This window comes from Pundamilia nyererei, unplaced genomic scaffold, assembly GCF_000239375.1.
Source record: "Pundamilia nyererei isolate P.nyererei 1_Seehausen unplaced genomic scaffold, PunNye1.0 scaffold00103, whole genome shotgun sequence".
Lineage (NCBI taxonomy): Eukaryota > Metazoa > Chordata > Actinopteri > Cichliformes > Cichlidae > Pundamilia > Pundamilia nyererei.
In genome coordinates this window covers 2,259,677-2,277,194 of record NW_005187504.1, presented here as the reverse complement: position 1 = coordinate 2,277,194, position 17,518 = coordinate 2,259,677, and the positions used below count along the sequence as shown (strand labels likewise).

Sequence of the window (17,518 nt, the reverse complement as noted above, 5' to 3'; positions counted from 1 at the left end):
TCCCCTCAGAATGAATTGTAGTATGTAACAGTAGCCTTCTCCTAGAAAAATGACCTTACAGGTCAATCGAGCAAGCTTTTATTACAACCTCTAATTTAGTTTTAGCGTTAATTGACAGCTAGTGGCTGTGTGAATACGTGCAAGTACAATGAGCTCTGATGTCATCACCTTTAGACTTTAGTAACCTAGAAAATGGGAATTTCTCATAGTTGTTTAACAGCATAAGGAGGGATTTTCACCTGCAGTAGAACTCGAGTAAATTTTCTCTAATCCTAACTTAGTAATCAAACTTATACCAGCCAAACAGCGAGTGAAAACGAAAATAAATTGAGTGAAACTGAAACTGAAGAATAGCTTCAGACATGAGTCAGGCATGATTGTACATTTACAGTGGAAATGACCCTATTTATCATATCAGAAGTCCTTACAAGAGTTATTTCAGGAAGGATCATTTAATTAGAGGACTTGTTAAACAACTTAACTTAGTTAGTACAGCCTCACATACATGCACATACTTATATAGTACTGATAAATAGCATAGTACTGATAAATCACATATGCAGACTGATAGTAATCTATTTCTAGCTTTTGCTCTCCCTCCCCCCTTCTGTCCCTGCACAGCAGCTGACCTTTAACCCAGATACCAGACCATGTGGTCCACTTCGGGTTATGTTGTGGTGTGCCAACGTGATTTCCTCTCCATGGTCACGTGTCTTGATGTGGGTTTGGCTGCCTGATGCTAAAACTGAGGAAATCAGTTGCCTTGCTGATCACTCAGTGAACCGTTGATGATTTTTGCTTTGCGTATGGTTTTCTGTAAAGCAAATGTTGGGAGAAATTTTTCATTTACTATTTTTTCAGTTGCTGAACGATAAATAGAAGGCTTTGTATAGAGGGCAGTAGCTGCAGAGGTGACAGTGAGGGAAATTGTGTATTTATAGTAATGATTTCTTAGAGCAGCTGTTTGTTCTTAAAGTCTATTATTTATTGATGTTTTTAACCACTAGTTCAATTCTTATTTCAAAGATGTTTTTTTTAAATTTCAGTGAGAATACCTCATTAAATGGATAAATAATTTAAAACTGCAAACATAAATTCCAAGATATTGTAAATTCCAACCTGTGACATGTTGTTTCCGCATCTTTGTGTGTGCCAGCAGAGTGCTATTGAAATTAAAGCTGGTCTTTTTATTCAGTGGTGGCACGCAGCCCTTGCTGTTATTGAATATAGGCCATAATATCAATATATGACTCTTAACCTGTTTCATATATATCTTACAACAATGTGTAAGCTTAGAAAATGTGCTTGAATAAGGTGAGAAAGGATGAAAACCTTGCACTTGCTCTCCACAGTATTATTACCTATTTATTAATTCACTGATGTTAACCTAAGCTGAATCATATGGTACATAAAGTTGATATTTTAAGTAAAATATGTGGCCTTTCATAAAGAAAAATGATTTCAATCATGAACAGAAAGAAAGCAGGAAAAATGCATGTATTTTTGTGCTAGTTTTTAAACTCAAACTGGCAGAAAAAAAATCAGAAAAAAACATTAGTTTGGAGTAGTAATGAAGGAGCCTGTTATGAAACAGATTTAATCAGAGAGATGGATGGCAGGAAGGGAGGAATGCTTTTGTCTAGACTTTTCTCTTCCTCTCTTAGCCGGCCTCTCCTCTTCACAGAGCTCCAGATGGGGGATTAACAGTTCACTTGACGCATTGTCATGATGATGTGGACAGGTCTCTGTGTCTCTCTCTTTCTCCTACACAATAACCCTCTCTGGCTTACCTATTATGTTTTTGTCTGTCCTGCTCTGCTCAGTGCTGCCCCCTGTCTGTTGACTTTGTAACAAAACTATGTAAAATACAGCAGAGGAGGAACAGGGTCTGCAAGAATTATGAGTCTCAGGATCATTTGTATTCAGGGCGTGCTCCGCTCAGCTGCTGTTTGGTTATAGGTTTTCATTAAGGTGTCTTCAGAGCAATAGTCGGACCACAGCGAAAGGCAGGTCTGCCTTTCAACATTGCATAAGGATGTAAACGTCTCACATCACAAATCCTTAAACTAATCATATTTAACCACACACATCATGCTCTTATCTGCTTAACAGATGAGTTTGTGATTAAACTCATGGTGAAAGGGGGGGGAGTCAGATTTAAGGTGCTGAGTTCAGCTTTCTCAGTGCAGAGTTGTACCTCCTTTAAAGTTTGTTGTGTTCTTATTTCGTCTTGGTAAATACCCAAAAATTATTTGGGCAAACAGGGAAAAGTGTATTAAAGTGTACCTTAATTACATGAAATGAGACATGTCTGTTACGGCAGCACTTCGAGACGGTACCTGACAGAGAGGGTGTTTTTCTTTTTTTTAAATTTTTATCAGTGCAATTAAATGAACGTGGAGAAGATCACTCCTCTCCATATCAGGGATGTGCACTGAGAACTACTCGACTTTTCTGTCAGCTGTATTTTATTTGATCCCCTCCCACCTCAAACCGCTCTCACTTGACTGTGAGAGTGTTGCAGACTTGTGACAGTGTAGCTTTATCTGACAGAGTGTGCACTGGATCTCATTTACATTCATTTGCATCCGTTTTCTATTTCTGTTGTTTAATGGTGATTGTGAAACAGTCACCATTAAACAAGCACAAGTGCTCCCCTGCTGGCAGTAATAATGAATTACATTCTCCCAGAGGTGCACACATAGCCACGATGGAGCCACAGAAGGAGCCCTGCGTGGGGTTTAACCTTACTGTGACCTAGCATTGCTCATCACTGAGTTAGCATGCTAACTAGACACCAGAAACAAAGTACAGAGTTAGATTTAGGAATGCAGTTTAAGAAACTACATTTTCATCTGCTAATGCACATGATTTGTCACCTTCACTATCGTGCTCTCAAGATTAATTCTGTTAAATTCAACGCGCTGACTAAAATCCAGCAAAAAAGAATTTATGTGTGTGATGCTTAAGCAGTTTTATCAGGGGCTCAGCTGCTCGCGCTTCCCTCCAGCCAGTTCTGTTAAGAATTCCAAACCATTTTGCAACAGGCAGCCTCTGGTGTGTAGGAAAGAAGAAGTGCTTTCTATTATCGGAACTGTCACAAGCCTGCCGGGTTAATAATGTGACTTTTTGTTTAAATGAAGAGAGACACAGTTTGTTGACTTTTTATGTAGGAACTTGCTGCCTACGGTGGTGTGTTTACGCTGAATGCCTGCGGTGTGGTACTTAAACACATTATTAATCTGCATCTAGCCAAACCACAGTGGTTCACCTAAAATACCATTAAGGTTTTTGGTCACACTGTATAAGACTAATCATATTTTGATGCTAAGATTAGATTAAATGACAACAATGTGTTTAAAGTTGCTGAGTTTGAGGTCAGGAAAGAAAGCATTATTTTTATAAGACTGAGCAGCAAGACAGCAAGTAGCTAAACCGACATTTTTTTTATCAATAATTTTAAATTTGGTAACAGTTTTGTCTGTTTAACTTGGACGACCGATAAAAAAAAAATCTTTTAGGACCAAAGAGCTAGACCTGCATTGACATGCTAATAACTGCAGTGTCTTGAGTGGCCACTAGAGGCTGGTCCAGTCAGTCCCGATAGACTCCTAATGTCCACCTTAACAGCATTAAAAATGTATTTGTGCTGTTGGTACCTTTTGGAGCATTTTACTTGCATTATCTCACAAATAATATACCCTCATGTCCAGTATGAGGTATATCCATGAAGCTTTTGCTTTGGTCTTTTACTTCATTTTTCACCCCACCGTCTTGTCACAAGTCCTCAACCATTGGTCGACGTCCATGTTTTATATACTGTTGCTGCGTAGAGTCTCCGTCTTTAAAAAAATGTATTTATTATTTAAAGAGTTTAATTTCTATTGTTTGCCCACTCAAGGTTTATAGGGATTTTAAGAAGTATTTAGTTAAATTACTTATTTACCAATTAAGTTACTTTTCTGACACAGTAATTAGATAAGTATTTTAAATACAATATTGACTAAGTAATTAGTAATGAATTACTTTTTTAAAGTAACTTACCCAACACTGCTATAGCTACACAATAGTGACACACAACTTAACTGACCACCCAAACACTAAAAAAAAACTCAGTGATAAGTCTAACACAGGAAATGGGCACTGCAGTTTATTTATAAACAGCTTCAATGAATTTTAACAGTGATCACTTTCACACTTTGATGCTTTCACTATCCAGAAGCCATTTCCCACAGAATAACCAGTCGCGACAGATGGCCGCCCTCCCTGAGCCTAGTTTAAAAGGAGCTTTTTTTTCTCCCTGCTGTTGGAGTGTTTGCTCATAGCAGATCACTGGATCATTTGGTTTTTCTCTTTTTTGAACAAAGATACAAATCCGTGTATACATACAAAACTCCAGCTTGCATGATGAGTCCAAACATGGGTGCTATTAAAGGGGTTTTAGACTATTGGTCAGATAGATATGTCTATAAATCTTTTACTAAGTGTTTGGGAGACTAACGCGAAGATTTAAATAATTACAGATATAGTTGAGGTCACCAGCTTCATCACAGTGTACAGATGAGATATTTATTCATTTTTGTTGTTGCTCTGCTCATCACAGATACATGATGCCATATGAAAATTATTCCTGTATTGCTTTTTAACATAAACACATTCAAGGATTTCTAACACCAACCTTTAAAATGTTTCGAGTACTCGTATTTCCATCATTTGGTTGGTGTTACATCATAAACTGAAGCTCCAGCAAATGTTTTTTATGACTCTCCAGCCTCTTACATCGATCCAGACAGGCATCGACCTCACACCATAAACACACAGACAGGGCTTTGCATTCACAGCTCTGCTCGTCTGCCTGGAGCAGTGACTGAATTGTCTCCAGAAAGCACCACCTCACTTCTTGAGGGGTGGTGTTGGAGTCTCTGTGTGTTTAAATAAAGTGTGTGAGCTCAGTAGGTGTCATAGGCTAAATGTAGGTGGGTTTCAGTAGGTGTGTGTGATCTGGTGTGCAGTGTTTGCATGCAAAGAGGTATGAGGTAACGGCACAACCTGAACTATACATGTAGAGCTTGTCTTGTGGTTGAAGACGTGCGTGCATTTTTTATGTGTGTGTGTGTGCACCTGTCACCTGTGAACAAACAGCCCGAGCTCTTCTCCTCATTAGGTGTCTTCAGCACCTCTGCAGAGACGTACATCTTCCCTGTGGAGCGCACACACTTACACGCAGTTTTATTCACTTATATACACACTCTCGTGTGCTCGCTCGCGCTCGTTTGTGTTTTCATGCTGACAGTTAAAAAGCCACTGCAGCATATTTTGCTCATCATCACTTACTTGTATGCATCCGTGTCTCGAGCATCTACAGCTTTGTGCTAAATCCCCCCCGCACACTTCTCGCTCTTAAGTTCATTCAGATCGGTCCAGTTGGTCCATTTTTCACACCGAGCTTCCATTAAGAAGTCGTATCCTACAGACAAACTCAGTGACTGCAGCGCAGTGTGAAATAGATTTGCTTTCAGAGGCTGGTAAACAAGTGATTATTTTTACCCTCGGCTGCCATTTGTCCTTTTTTAATATCGTCTCCTCGTATTTGGAGATGAAAATTGCACGTGCATAAAGTCAATGGTTTATTTTTGTTGATGCAGGTTTTAGGGCAGCAACGATTTTGAGGATCAGATTTCAGGATTTAAAGATTAAGATATGATAATATAGTCTATTAAAAAGGTTTTTGCAGTGTTCACAGAGAGAAGGCACTAAAACCAACATTTGTGGCTCAAATAAGATACATTTGTTTTGTCACATTTAATACAAACATGTTCAAAATAATGGATTTCTTTCTGTATTCAGTGGGCATTGACATTTTATTGTGTTTTATGTTAGCAGTGTGGGGACATCTCATTGACATAATGCTTTCCCTAGCCGCTTACCCTAACCCTAATCATCAAAAATGAATGCCTAACCCTTACCCTAAACCTAACCATAACCTAATTGTAACTAAAACCGCATTTTGAGCCTCAAAAATGCCTTCAAACTTGTGGGGACCGGAATTTTTGTCCTCACGAGGCCTGTCGGTCCCCACGAATATAGTAAACTTCCAATTTTTGGTCCCCACAAAGATGTTAATACCCGTCCACATATACACACACGCACGCACGCACGCACGCACGCGCACACACGCACACACACACGCACACGCACACACACACACAGAGTCATTTCACTTATGAATGCGTTTCACAGATTTTACAGGCTTAACTTGAAGGTCAAAATATTAAAGTCAGTGCTTTCCTGGAAAAACAAGTCAGGTGCTGCTATAGCTTACCTGGTTGAGCAGGTGACCCACATACACTGAGGCGGAGAGGCTGCAGGGGCCAGGGTTTGATTTTGCCTCAGACCGTTTCCTGCATGCAAGTCCCCCTTGTTCCCTCCCTTGTGTCTAATTCAATAAATGCTAAAAACAAAAGAGTGAACACACAAGAAAATACAGCATATTCTTCAGAGGCAGAGTCAGGGTTTCATATCAGGGAGTGATGCGTTTCCTGCTGGATAGCAGGGTTAAGCTGGGCATACACTGTGTGATTTTTTTTCAGTCGCGTTAGCCAGCTTCTGCTCAAACTGCACGATTGACTCGCGGGGGTTAGAAGTTCGTAGGTCACGATGCAGGGTCTCACACTATACGGCCCGATGCTCTGATGCGACCTGAGTGCTCACACTGTGCTCACACTGTGCGTCCGCTGACATTTGTGTTTGCGCGTGCGCAGTGTGAGAAGCTGCGCTGACAGCCTCACGACGGTCGCGAGGGTTTGAAATCCCCTGCGACCAAGCGATTGATGATTGGGAGCTGGTCGTGAGGTGTTAATCGCTTCTCGTTACCCCACGTATACTACACGATGCACGACGCACGATGAAGGCCAAAATCGGGCCGATCGCCAAAACGGTCGCACGACTCAAAAATCGGCTCAAAATGGGCCAAAAATCGCAGTGTAAGCCCAGCATTATGTATATACAGGATCACAGGTGCTTGCAGTACAAATGAAGTAGATGATTTAACGTCAGCATGGCCTGTTATGTATTTTTGCAACACATACATTTCAACTTTCTGTTTTGTTACACACAAACTAGAAGCATAAGTTGAATTCAAGAAGTTTCTTTTATGATGTGAAATGTACGAATGGGAGACATTAAGGGGGCACATAGAGGCTTTTTCCCCATGCAGCTCAGATGCTAATCACACTGAAGTTAATTGCCTTTATTCTGTTCACCACATGTGAATCAAACACTGATTACAGCAACAGGGTGCTGGCTTTTCAGTGCTGGGGTTGAGAACGAGTTGTTTATGTGGTTATCAAGTGGTTAGATCATTTCAAAACACTAAATCTTTTTTTTTTTTTTCCCTTGCAGTGACAAACTTCAACAATGGCTTGGAGGCCAGCTCAGACTCCGATGACGAGGACAAGCTACACATTGTGGAGGAGGACAGCCTGCAGGAGCCTGAGGTTACAGATGCTGATGGAACCACATCGCTGGACAGCCATGACCATGACGCCACCGTAACAGTATTACCCCACAACGGGTCCTGGAATGGAGGTGAGGCACGAGCCATGAGGAATGTGTGTTTAGCACAGCAACAGGTGCTTTTCAGGGTGTTTTCACACCTGCAGTGTTTCGTTTCTTTGAATCAAACTCGGGTGCGGACCAAAACAACTGCATCGAGACCTTTTGGAGGATGTGGCGGAGGATGTAGGTGTAGCGGTTCTTTAATAATGTGAATGTGATCTGAACCAGCTACCACATGTACGTCGCAAGTTTAAGGTAAAAAACTTCCTGTAGCTTTGTATGCTTTGTTTTTTTGCGATGCAGAAAGGTATTATATATCTGTACGGGCTAAAATAGCTCTAAGATTAATATAAGTTCTCCACCTTATTTCTGTTTACTTTTGTTGCTCTGACCCCAGACACATCTGGCCAGTGAGCGCACTGAACATTCTCACGTGGTTTGTAGTGACGCATTTTTGTTTGCTTAGAGTTTATTTGGGTTTTAGAAGCCAAATGATGGGGAAAAGCTGGAAAAAAGTTATAAACTGATTCGGACTAGAGTAAACAAACTATTAGTATGTAGGTGAGATTAAACACAGGTACCAGGTCCAAAGTGTTTCTAGGAGCCAATCTTCAAAAACCTCTGATTAGATAATTTAGATAATACATTAAAAAACCTTTTATTTCATTGGTCACTGCATTTTTTTCAGTTCACTCTCTGATTGGCATTTCTTTCTCTCATAATTTCTCTGTTTATATTTATATATCTTAAGACTAGGCCTTTAAGACTGATCTTATTATCTTTTAATCTGGGACAGTTTCCTGGGCATGCTTTCTTAGCATCTCATCCAGGAGATGCTCGCTACACCCACGGGCTTATACAAGCTGTTTCCACACAGATGTGTAGCACTTCACGGGAAATACGTTAGACGTTTACTCAGCTGTATCTTGGTAAGAGTAGTTCATGGTGGTTTCAGTATAATTCTCTGTAATTCATGCAGCCTTTCTGCAGAATTGAATCAACAAATCTTGACCCCAAATGCCTTGAAGTCAATTATCACACTGGAGGGTAACAGCCAGTATTTTTCACAAAAATGTCCTTAGGGCTGGCATGTGTAATTTGTCCTTATTGCTGTTGTAAGTGAAGCTTAAAAGGTGCATTAATACAGCAACGGGTCCGCTCAGTACTCATATTTATGTAATCAAGTGTTGGCTTCTGTGTTTCAGGAGATACTGTATATTAGCGCAGGTGGGGAGATTACCCACCCAACTGTTAGCAAGTAAATCCAAATCAGAGCAGCAGTAGCGTTATGTTCACTGACTTTGTTGTGGATCATTGTGGAGAAGAACTGTACTAACTTAAGCACATACGTAGTGCTTTTATTGAATTAAGTGATCTGAAGGGGGCACACACATGAACACAGGAACCAAGCAACCTGCATGCGGTGCTGGTGGGAGTAAGATCTGGAGGCATGAGTCAGCTGAACACGATCACAGCTCAGTGTGGTGTGCCTTTTTCAGATCAGAAGAGAAGTAAAGAGTAGTAAAGAGTAACCAGAAACCAAGAATTTATAGCAGCGAGAGAGAGGATGCAAATGAGGAAAGAGATATATAAATAAGGAGGGGAAGTAAGCTCGTCTGAGGAATAGACATGTTTCTGTAACGCCCTCATTAATCCTTAATCTAGCCGGCAGTCTTGCAGAGGTTTCTCTCTATAATCTCCAGTTCTCACATCCAGCAAACTTTAATAAATCCCATCTACTCCCTAACTGGCAAAGATTCCTTTTAATAATACAATGCTCTGCCTAAGGGTGGTTCTTTACATGCAGTTTATGCTGCATCTTCTGTGCTCGAACATTTTTGTCAGTGCCAGTAATACTTAAAGCAACATCTTATTCCTACATTTTTCTGTAACCTTACCTTACCTTCTGTAAGATTGACCCTTTGCGTTTTAACATTTTCACTTATTAACTTGTTACGTATAAAAGAGATAAGTGGTAACCATTTCCATATGCTGCTTTACACACGGCATGCCGCATAGTGTAAACACAGTAGATGCTCACATGTGATTTCAGCTGAGATTAAAGTGACGGCTGGTGAAGTGAGACTCAGAGGGAAACTCTAACCCAGTCGGAGATTTTCAGAATGTTTTGCTATGCTGATAAATGGTGTTGATTGCAAGTAGATCAATTGTAAATGGTAAATGGCCTGCATTTGTATAGCACTTTACTCAGTCCTTAAGGACCCCAAAGCGCTTTACACTACATTCAGTCATCCACCCATTCACACACACATTCACACACTGGCAATGGCAAGCTACATTGTAGCCACAGCTGCCCTGGGGCGCACTGACAGAGGCGAGGCGCCACCAGGCCCTCTGACCACCACCAGTAGGCAAACATGGGGTAGTCTCTTGCCCAAGGATATTTGGCATGCAGCCAACCAATGTGGTAATAATATTAGGGATGAGTATTCAGATGTTTAACCAGTCATTTCTTGAAGAAAGTCTGCTGTATTTCAAGCTTTGCACATCAATTTGTTCTTTGCTTTAGCATCTAAAATGTGGAAAACACCTAAAAAAAAAAACCCCTACAAGGGTTTTTAGGTCTAACGGCCCATCTAGTGAGTTGTGAGAATTTCAGGTTAACTGTCCAAAATAATCTAGGGAGCTTAGAAAGAAAAGCAACTGGACTGGAGTGTGATGTGTGTTTGTATGGATCTTAATGTAATTAACTAACAGAAGTTCAAAGCAACAAGCAACTATATAAAATATAAACTTTACCGCTCTGTGCATTCAATCACAAGATTACAATTTCCTGCAGCATTATTCTCTTGTGTTGTTTGGAACTGTGTTGGGTTTTTCTGTTTCTGTTTTTTATTTTCTTTATAGATCTGATAATGTCTCTGATTGGAGTTGGTGGCACTCGGGGATATTTTTTTGCAGAAGGATCATATGACCTGTGAAATGCCCCGTTTTATGTGAGCACGCACAGAGCCTGAGGCAGAAAGTCCGGTTTAGAAAAGGACGTTAATAACCACCACCGTCATACCCATTATCTCCAACTGGGGTTTCAAGTTTTTTAATCCGGCAAAGGGTAAGAAAACCTGGTTGTGTTGAGCTTTGTTCATAGAATACCCCTCAGAACAGCAACTGAGCTCTAAAAAAGTGTTTTATGGAGCACAGGCACACCGGGACCAAGTGTTGCTGATTGTTACAAGCCACACATCGTCTCCAATTCCTACAAGAATAGCATCAGCACAAACAAGGAGCTGTACTGGCACATTTTCAACCATTTTCTAGTAGTACTAACAAAGAAGATCCTTACTTACTAACCTTTGTGCCATCTCATTTTGACAGATGCAAAATAAATTCTGTCAGTGTGTATTTAATGCTTTTTTTTTTAGCTTAAGTGATCAAATCTTGAAATCTGAGCAGATTCATGTATTTTTTGCTTGAAAACAGACTGTCTCCTTGGACTGCACCTTGAAATCAGAATAGAATAGAATTCAACTTTATTGTCATTGCACATGCACAGGTACAGGGCAACGAAATGCAGTTTGCATCCATCCAGAAGTGCTTTAGTGATATAGATATATTACAATATATATTAGCAATAGTATAGATATGTAAGTATATTACAGACATGGTATATTACAAAAATCAAATAGAAATGGTGCAAATATGCACCTGTAACTGCATGCAGAGACCTTAAATGTTACACCTTGCAGTTTTTTAATTAGCCTTGGAGAGATACATTTCATTTTACCTTTACGGACATAGGTGGATTTTTATGGTACCATTGTTTCTGACGGTATACAACCCACATGTACAAGCTAACCAATCAGCATGAGCCTGTGTTGCAGATCTGCATGCGTTTGTCCTTCCTTTTTAAATCACAGAGCCTGTGTCCACTAGGTATCCATCACACAATCTGATCTGTTCCAATATTGAGGTTGTACTCCCAAGATTTTATTAGCACCATCTTGCAGTGTGACATGTAGAAAGACAGCCATATTGCTGATAGAGCCCAGTTGTATAAGACTATTTGTCTGTACATCTCATCTCTCTCTTTGATCAGATTAGTTCATCCTCCTCCAAGCCTCGGGGAACGCCCGTTTGCCCGTCACAGCCAGATGTTCTGCTCTTTCTGTCTCGCACTTGTAGGTCAGCCTGTATGACACCACATCCTAAAGGCTAATCTAACTATGACACACACACACATCCACCAACACATCCACTCTCTCCTCCCTCTGAATCGAATTTCTCCCTCTCTATTCTTCTTTGATAAAACACAGAGACAAGCTTCATCATCATTCCTTGTCATCTTTCTCCTCTGACTGGTGTCTGACTGCTTATCTGTTCTCCAAACAATAAGTGCTCACTGACGGGTGACATGCCAGAAACATCTTGAATTTCTTTCTGGTGACAAAATGTACATTAAAATGTAAAAAAGAGCATTTTTTAAATATCCTTTCTTGTCATCACTGTGTGTCTATAAATGAGATAAACACTAGACGTAGTGTAAGTGAAAGCCCCGCCCACTGGAGGGGAAAAGAGTTGTTAACAGATATGCTGCAGAGTGCTAAAATACTAATAACATGTTTCAAGGTGGCTCAAAATATTAGTGATGTTCACATATTAGGCTACGTTCACACTGCAGGCGAAAGCGCATCAAATCCAACTTTTTTGACCCTATGCGACCCATACCCGATCATGGTATGACAGTTTGAACAGTACAAATCCGATATTTTCAAATATCACTTTGGTATGTGGTACTGAATCTGATACATATCTGATGTTTCAGAAAATGACTGCTGTTTGAATGGTCATGTCGCATTAAATCCGTCTTTTACGTCACTGACAGACGGCAATTATCAGCGCCGGAGAAGACATCGCGAACGCTTCCTGGTCATCCAGTGAAACTGTTGGGAAGACAATGCAAAATGTGAACATTTTATTTGTACTGTATAATCGGCAGATTCTGACAGAAATTTCCAACTATCCTTTGAAGCACCGCTCTTCTCTAAAACAGCAATAAGGATCATTATTAGGCCATTTGTAAATAACAAAATAACTTTATAACTTAAAGCAAAATTGGGAAACGTAAAGTCCGAAACAAGTCTTTATATTAAGGCCATCAGTCAAACAATACTGTTTGTTCTGGGTCGAAACAGAGCGCGTTGTGTGTGACGTCTTCTTTTGCGCATGCGGGCCGCTTTGAGGGTTCACACTAGAGCGCGTTTGCTGTCACATTTTACTTGTAGTGTGAACAAGCAGACAAAAAAATCGGATTTGAGCATTAAGACCTGCAGTGTGAACTAGCCTTAGATTTGTCAGTGACAACATTTAGCTTAAGCTAAATAGACAGTCAGGATCTCAGTGTTCTTTCTGCTGATGTGTCACACCTTTCAGTCAGGACTGCTGGAGTAAAGGAAGAAGAATTTTATTTCTTAATTATATTTTAAAGTATGAATCTGTTCCTTCCACATGCATACGAGGACAGCATGAGGCAAGGAGAGATCAGCAAGACCCGCACAGTACAGAGGATATGACACTAGTGACAACAGACATTAACCATGTCAGATACAGCATAAAAAGAAGAGTTGCGATGGTGGTGGGTTGCTAAGTGGCTTGCAGATGCATAGCAAATGTGTGCAGGCAACAACGCCACGTTCCCCATGTCAGACTTTAACAGGCTCTGTCTGTAGGCTCTTGCAGTTGACCCTTTGCTGCATTAATATTCATTAGGAAAGACCAAATTATATAATCACTTCATTCTAATTTAAATATTGTTCCCATTTACATAAATGAATAATTGATTGAATATTATAAAATCAGCTTATCGCTTCAGTTCTACGGTGCTATTTCTATAATTCAAACAACATAAAAACAAGAGATTTGGTTTATATATTAGTGAAATAACAGCTTAATGAGTTCCCTCATTAACACTGCTGACATGGTGTGTGACTGTGTGGAGTTGAGTCAGCTGAACTGCTTGTTGTTTCCCTTTGCAGACAGGGTTTTTGTGCGCTGCACGTCCGCTGGGAACCGCGGAACAGGTTTAGTCATATCATGATGATTCACATCTGATGCAGTCAACAGTTTTGGACCTAAAGTTGCTCATCCATCAACTTCCTGCCGTCCTTCTTCCTACTCCGAAGTTCTGAAGTTTCACCAGCTGCAGGAAGCGCAGACAGAAATAGACTTTCTAGAGACTTTGTGTTTATTTTATTTTTTTAATTGGTTTCCACTCCACGTTCAGGCAGCATGGTAAAGCTCTTTAAAACTCTTTAAACCTCCAGATACCCCGAAGTAAGTAAGTTTGCAGGATCAGCGCTTACCCGTGCTCGCACACTTTCAAAAACACACCTCAGGATCCAAACAAAACAGCAAAAGTGTCACAAGCTTTAACGAGCAGAAGCAGAACCAACTCTGCATTCAACAGCCGAAGTTGATTGGCTTGTGTTTACGCCGATTCTCAATGCCCTTTTAATCCTCGATTCCTCTCAAACAGCTCAGCCTACGCAAGCATCTGCCTTCATCTCGACAGCAGTTAGTTACAGCCAAGCAGGAAATACTAAAACCATGGAGACGGCGAGAATGTGACACTCAGAGATATTGCTCTCAAGGCTTGTTTCATTGTTCCTGAATAAAGCCTTACATGGTGTGAGCAGTGCTCATGAGTGCTGCTCACACCATGCTTTATTTCTCTCCCTCAGCTCTATCCTTTCTCCTCTGTACTCACTACTTTTCTGCAGTCACTGATCCCTTCTCATTTCTTTGTATTTTTCTGCCAGGCTTTCGTCTTGCTTTCTCTTGCTTTTGTTTCCCTTCTTCTTCGGCTGAGTATCCAACTACAGATATTGTAGGAAAGCCTCCCCACAGTGTTTGAAGTGATAGGTGGTGCTCTGACTTTGGATATTATTAATTATCCATGGAGGTTTTCCTACGCTTGTTGTTGTTCAGTAAACCTCAACTTTTTGGGATAAGCTAAAACTTCTAAGCCTTATTCTCACAATAAACTAGCACGTCAGGTGAAATAATACATTCGCTTATTAGCCTGACATCAGAATAGTACATATGATTGTACACCCAGACTACATAGCAAAGTTTAGTAGGTTTGGACTGTTCTTATACAGCAGTTTTCCACTCAAATACTACTACAAGTCACGTTCATACAGGGCTGAATGTTCACTGTCTATCTAACTGTCACACATATACTCAGACAGCCCACTCTACCTCCTGACCTGCAGCTTGTATATTTATTTAAACAGGTCTGCATCAAATATTCACAGTAGTGCAGGGTTTGATTGGTATTTTAGAGGGCTTTACAGAGAATAATGATGGAAATACATGTGATACTGTTAGCACTGGGCCTGACTTTAAAATTTCCAGGCATACACATTTGTGTTTCTTTCTTTTTAAAAAAAAAATGTGTTCATGATCACCAGCTTTGACTGTGAGCACAGAAGCAGCACGCACCTTTGTATTCAAAGCTTCTGTTTGAAAAGGGCAGCCAATCAGAGTGATTTCATTTATTTATTAATTTCTGCTAATAAAAAGGTGTGTTTGGTTAGCTAAAATGACTTTTTTTAAATACCTAGATTTGTACACTTTTCTTAATAAAATCGAACTTTTTTCATAGCTTTAGATAAACACTTTGATTAAAGATTGCAATGTGAGAAAAATATGCAGCGCTGAGCAGAGAGAGACTTCATTTATTGACTGAATGTTCTGTTTTTTTCACCTTTGACCGGTCCTGTCAGGGGCCTTTTTGTTGTAATAAGGTAGGATGGTGAACTTGTATATGTAGTTATGCACTAATTCTCTTGACTTTACAGTAAGAAGAGTTTTTAAATAGAATAAATGTGCCATTAACAATTACATTTTACATCTTAAAAATGCTCAGTTTGCAAAACCCTGACAGTTTAAACAAGGAAAGCATCAGCAGAGGTGGTGATAGTAGTAGTAGTAGTAGTAGTATGTTCTTTGGGGTCTTGATATAAATGTATAATATAACGAATTGAATTGACTCGTGCTTTCACGGCAGTACTTGTTATTTTTCAACTGCACCTGCGATAGAAAGCAGCCTGTTCACTCCTTTAGAAAAACATTAACAAACCAGGAAGGAGTTACATATTTAGTGTGTGCAGAGGAGCTCTGACGGTGTTGGAGGGAAGTCATGGAAAAGTCATGAAATGTTGCAGCGCTGTAAGGCCACGGTGGGAACCCTTCAAAGGCTTTGCGTGATATTTTTGGATAGTCTGACTTTGAGTCCTTTCTTTCCTCCCCGTCTGAGGCGAAAGGAGAAAGAACGGAGAGCAGCTGGTGTTGAATTGGTCCTCTGGTGAGAGATTAGTGTGCGCTACTCCCCCTGCAGTCTAGGCCGCACTGCAGCTCCAATCCATCCTGCCTTATAAATTCACCACGGACTCACAGTGACAGGTTCTGGCAAGGTATACGAGTGCTGTGTGCAGAGAGTGCATGTGCCTGTGAATAACTCGGCTGGTGTAAGTATGCAAGTGTATGTGTGTGTTTGCGTGTGTGCGAACCACATGATTTCCTGTTTTCATTCCATTCTGATATTCCACATGTGTGTGTTGCAGGGTCCTGGTTGTCATTACAGCATGTATGTTTTTTGTGAGGCATTAAGTGTAATTGTAGAGTGTGGTGGGAAAATATGCAGAGAGGTGTATCAAGTGAGGGGGGGATTGGAACGAAGGGGTGATGGAGGGAAATAAAGTAAGTGAAGGAGGGAGGGAGATGAAGTTAGATTAAAGAAATTGTGGGGAGGGGAGAGATTGAGGAAACAAGCAGTTGGTAACGTGGTTGAAGAGAAGGAAGAGGAAGCGACAAAGACAGAAAGGGAGAGGAGGAAGCTAATTTAAAAAGAAAACATGACAGCAATGCAGCCAAGTGTAGTGAGCTGAAAATAGAACATGTTTGTTTCTTCTTTTTTGAATGGCAAACGAACAAAGAATAGTATTGCAGCTTAAACCTTTTTAATCCGTAAACATGTATGTGTTAATCAAGTAGTTGTTTAACAGAAAGTGACATCCTTTCTCAATTAAATCTTTAAGACCTGCAACTTTCTGCAGCTTAGGGACAGTTGGAAATAATCTTATTGTGGCTGTAAAGTTCTCTAAATAATGACTCAGTAAATAAGTAGTCTCAGCTTGCTAAACCTGCCATTTTCCAAACTGTTGTTCGCTTACTCTTTAGCGGGGTCTTTATTTTTGGTAACCTCTGCAAAACGGTTTCAGCCAGAGCCAAATGAAAATACCCAACACTGCACTGCATTTTGTTAACTACCGCCACGAATAGGGGTTCAGCATAGAGCGATATATTTGTTCATCAAATGATCGGAAATAAGATTCTGCCACATATGTTATCAGACTTGTTGCCTTTGCGGTAGGTGGACACATGCTTACATGCATAAGAACGATGCACAAGTCGTTTATGGAAGCTGTGACACTTTTGACTGTTTAATAGTTGAACAATTAGAAAACTGTGAATTGCATCTGATGAATACGACACATTAATCCGGCAGGAACTCGTCAGCTGTTGCAGTCAACCTTGACACAGTATTATAGTAAAAGCCCCCAAAATCATCATGGAAATGGCTTAATGGAGCTGCATTGTGTAACTAGAAGTATTTATGTTTAAAATCAGAGTCAGAGTCGACCTGTGTCCTTGATTTTACTGACACAAAGGTCTGCAGTCAGTCAAGGTCAGCATTTTCACATTCATCCCTGCACTTTCCTAAATGGAGACTGTTTTCAAAGAGCTCGGCTTTCAAATGCCAGGGGGCCAAAATGTGTTTTTAGCTTGCTTAGTGAGGGCATATTTAAGAGACTCCTCTGCTCTGCTCTTCTTGAAGTCTTTTTCATGTTTTCCTTTTAGTTGAGGTTTCTTTTTTTTCGAGGAGTGAAGTTTTTCCCTTTTTTCATTGAAGAGTTTAAAGACAGACGATGCTGAATGC

At 40.3% G+C, this 17,518-nt stretch overlaps 1 protein-coding gene across 2 annotated transcripts in view; it reads left to right on the top strand.

Annotated features, from left to right (window-relative positions):
* Positions 1 to 17,518, top strand: part of LOC102213406 (zinc finger E-box-binding homeobox 1-like) — a 72,737-nt gene that overhangs the window by 39,948 nt on the left and 15,271 nt on the right. For both annotated transcript variants that reach the window (XM_005740763.2, XM_005740764.2), the window contains exon 2: positions 7,402 to 7,587. In XM_005740763.2, coding sequence (XP_005740820.1) covers positions 7,402 to 7,587 — 186 coding nt within the window. The remainder of the gene's footprint in view (positions 1 to 7,401; positions 7,588 to 17,518) is intronic.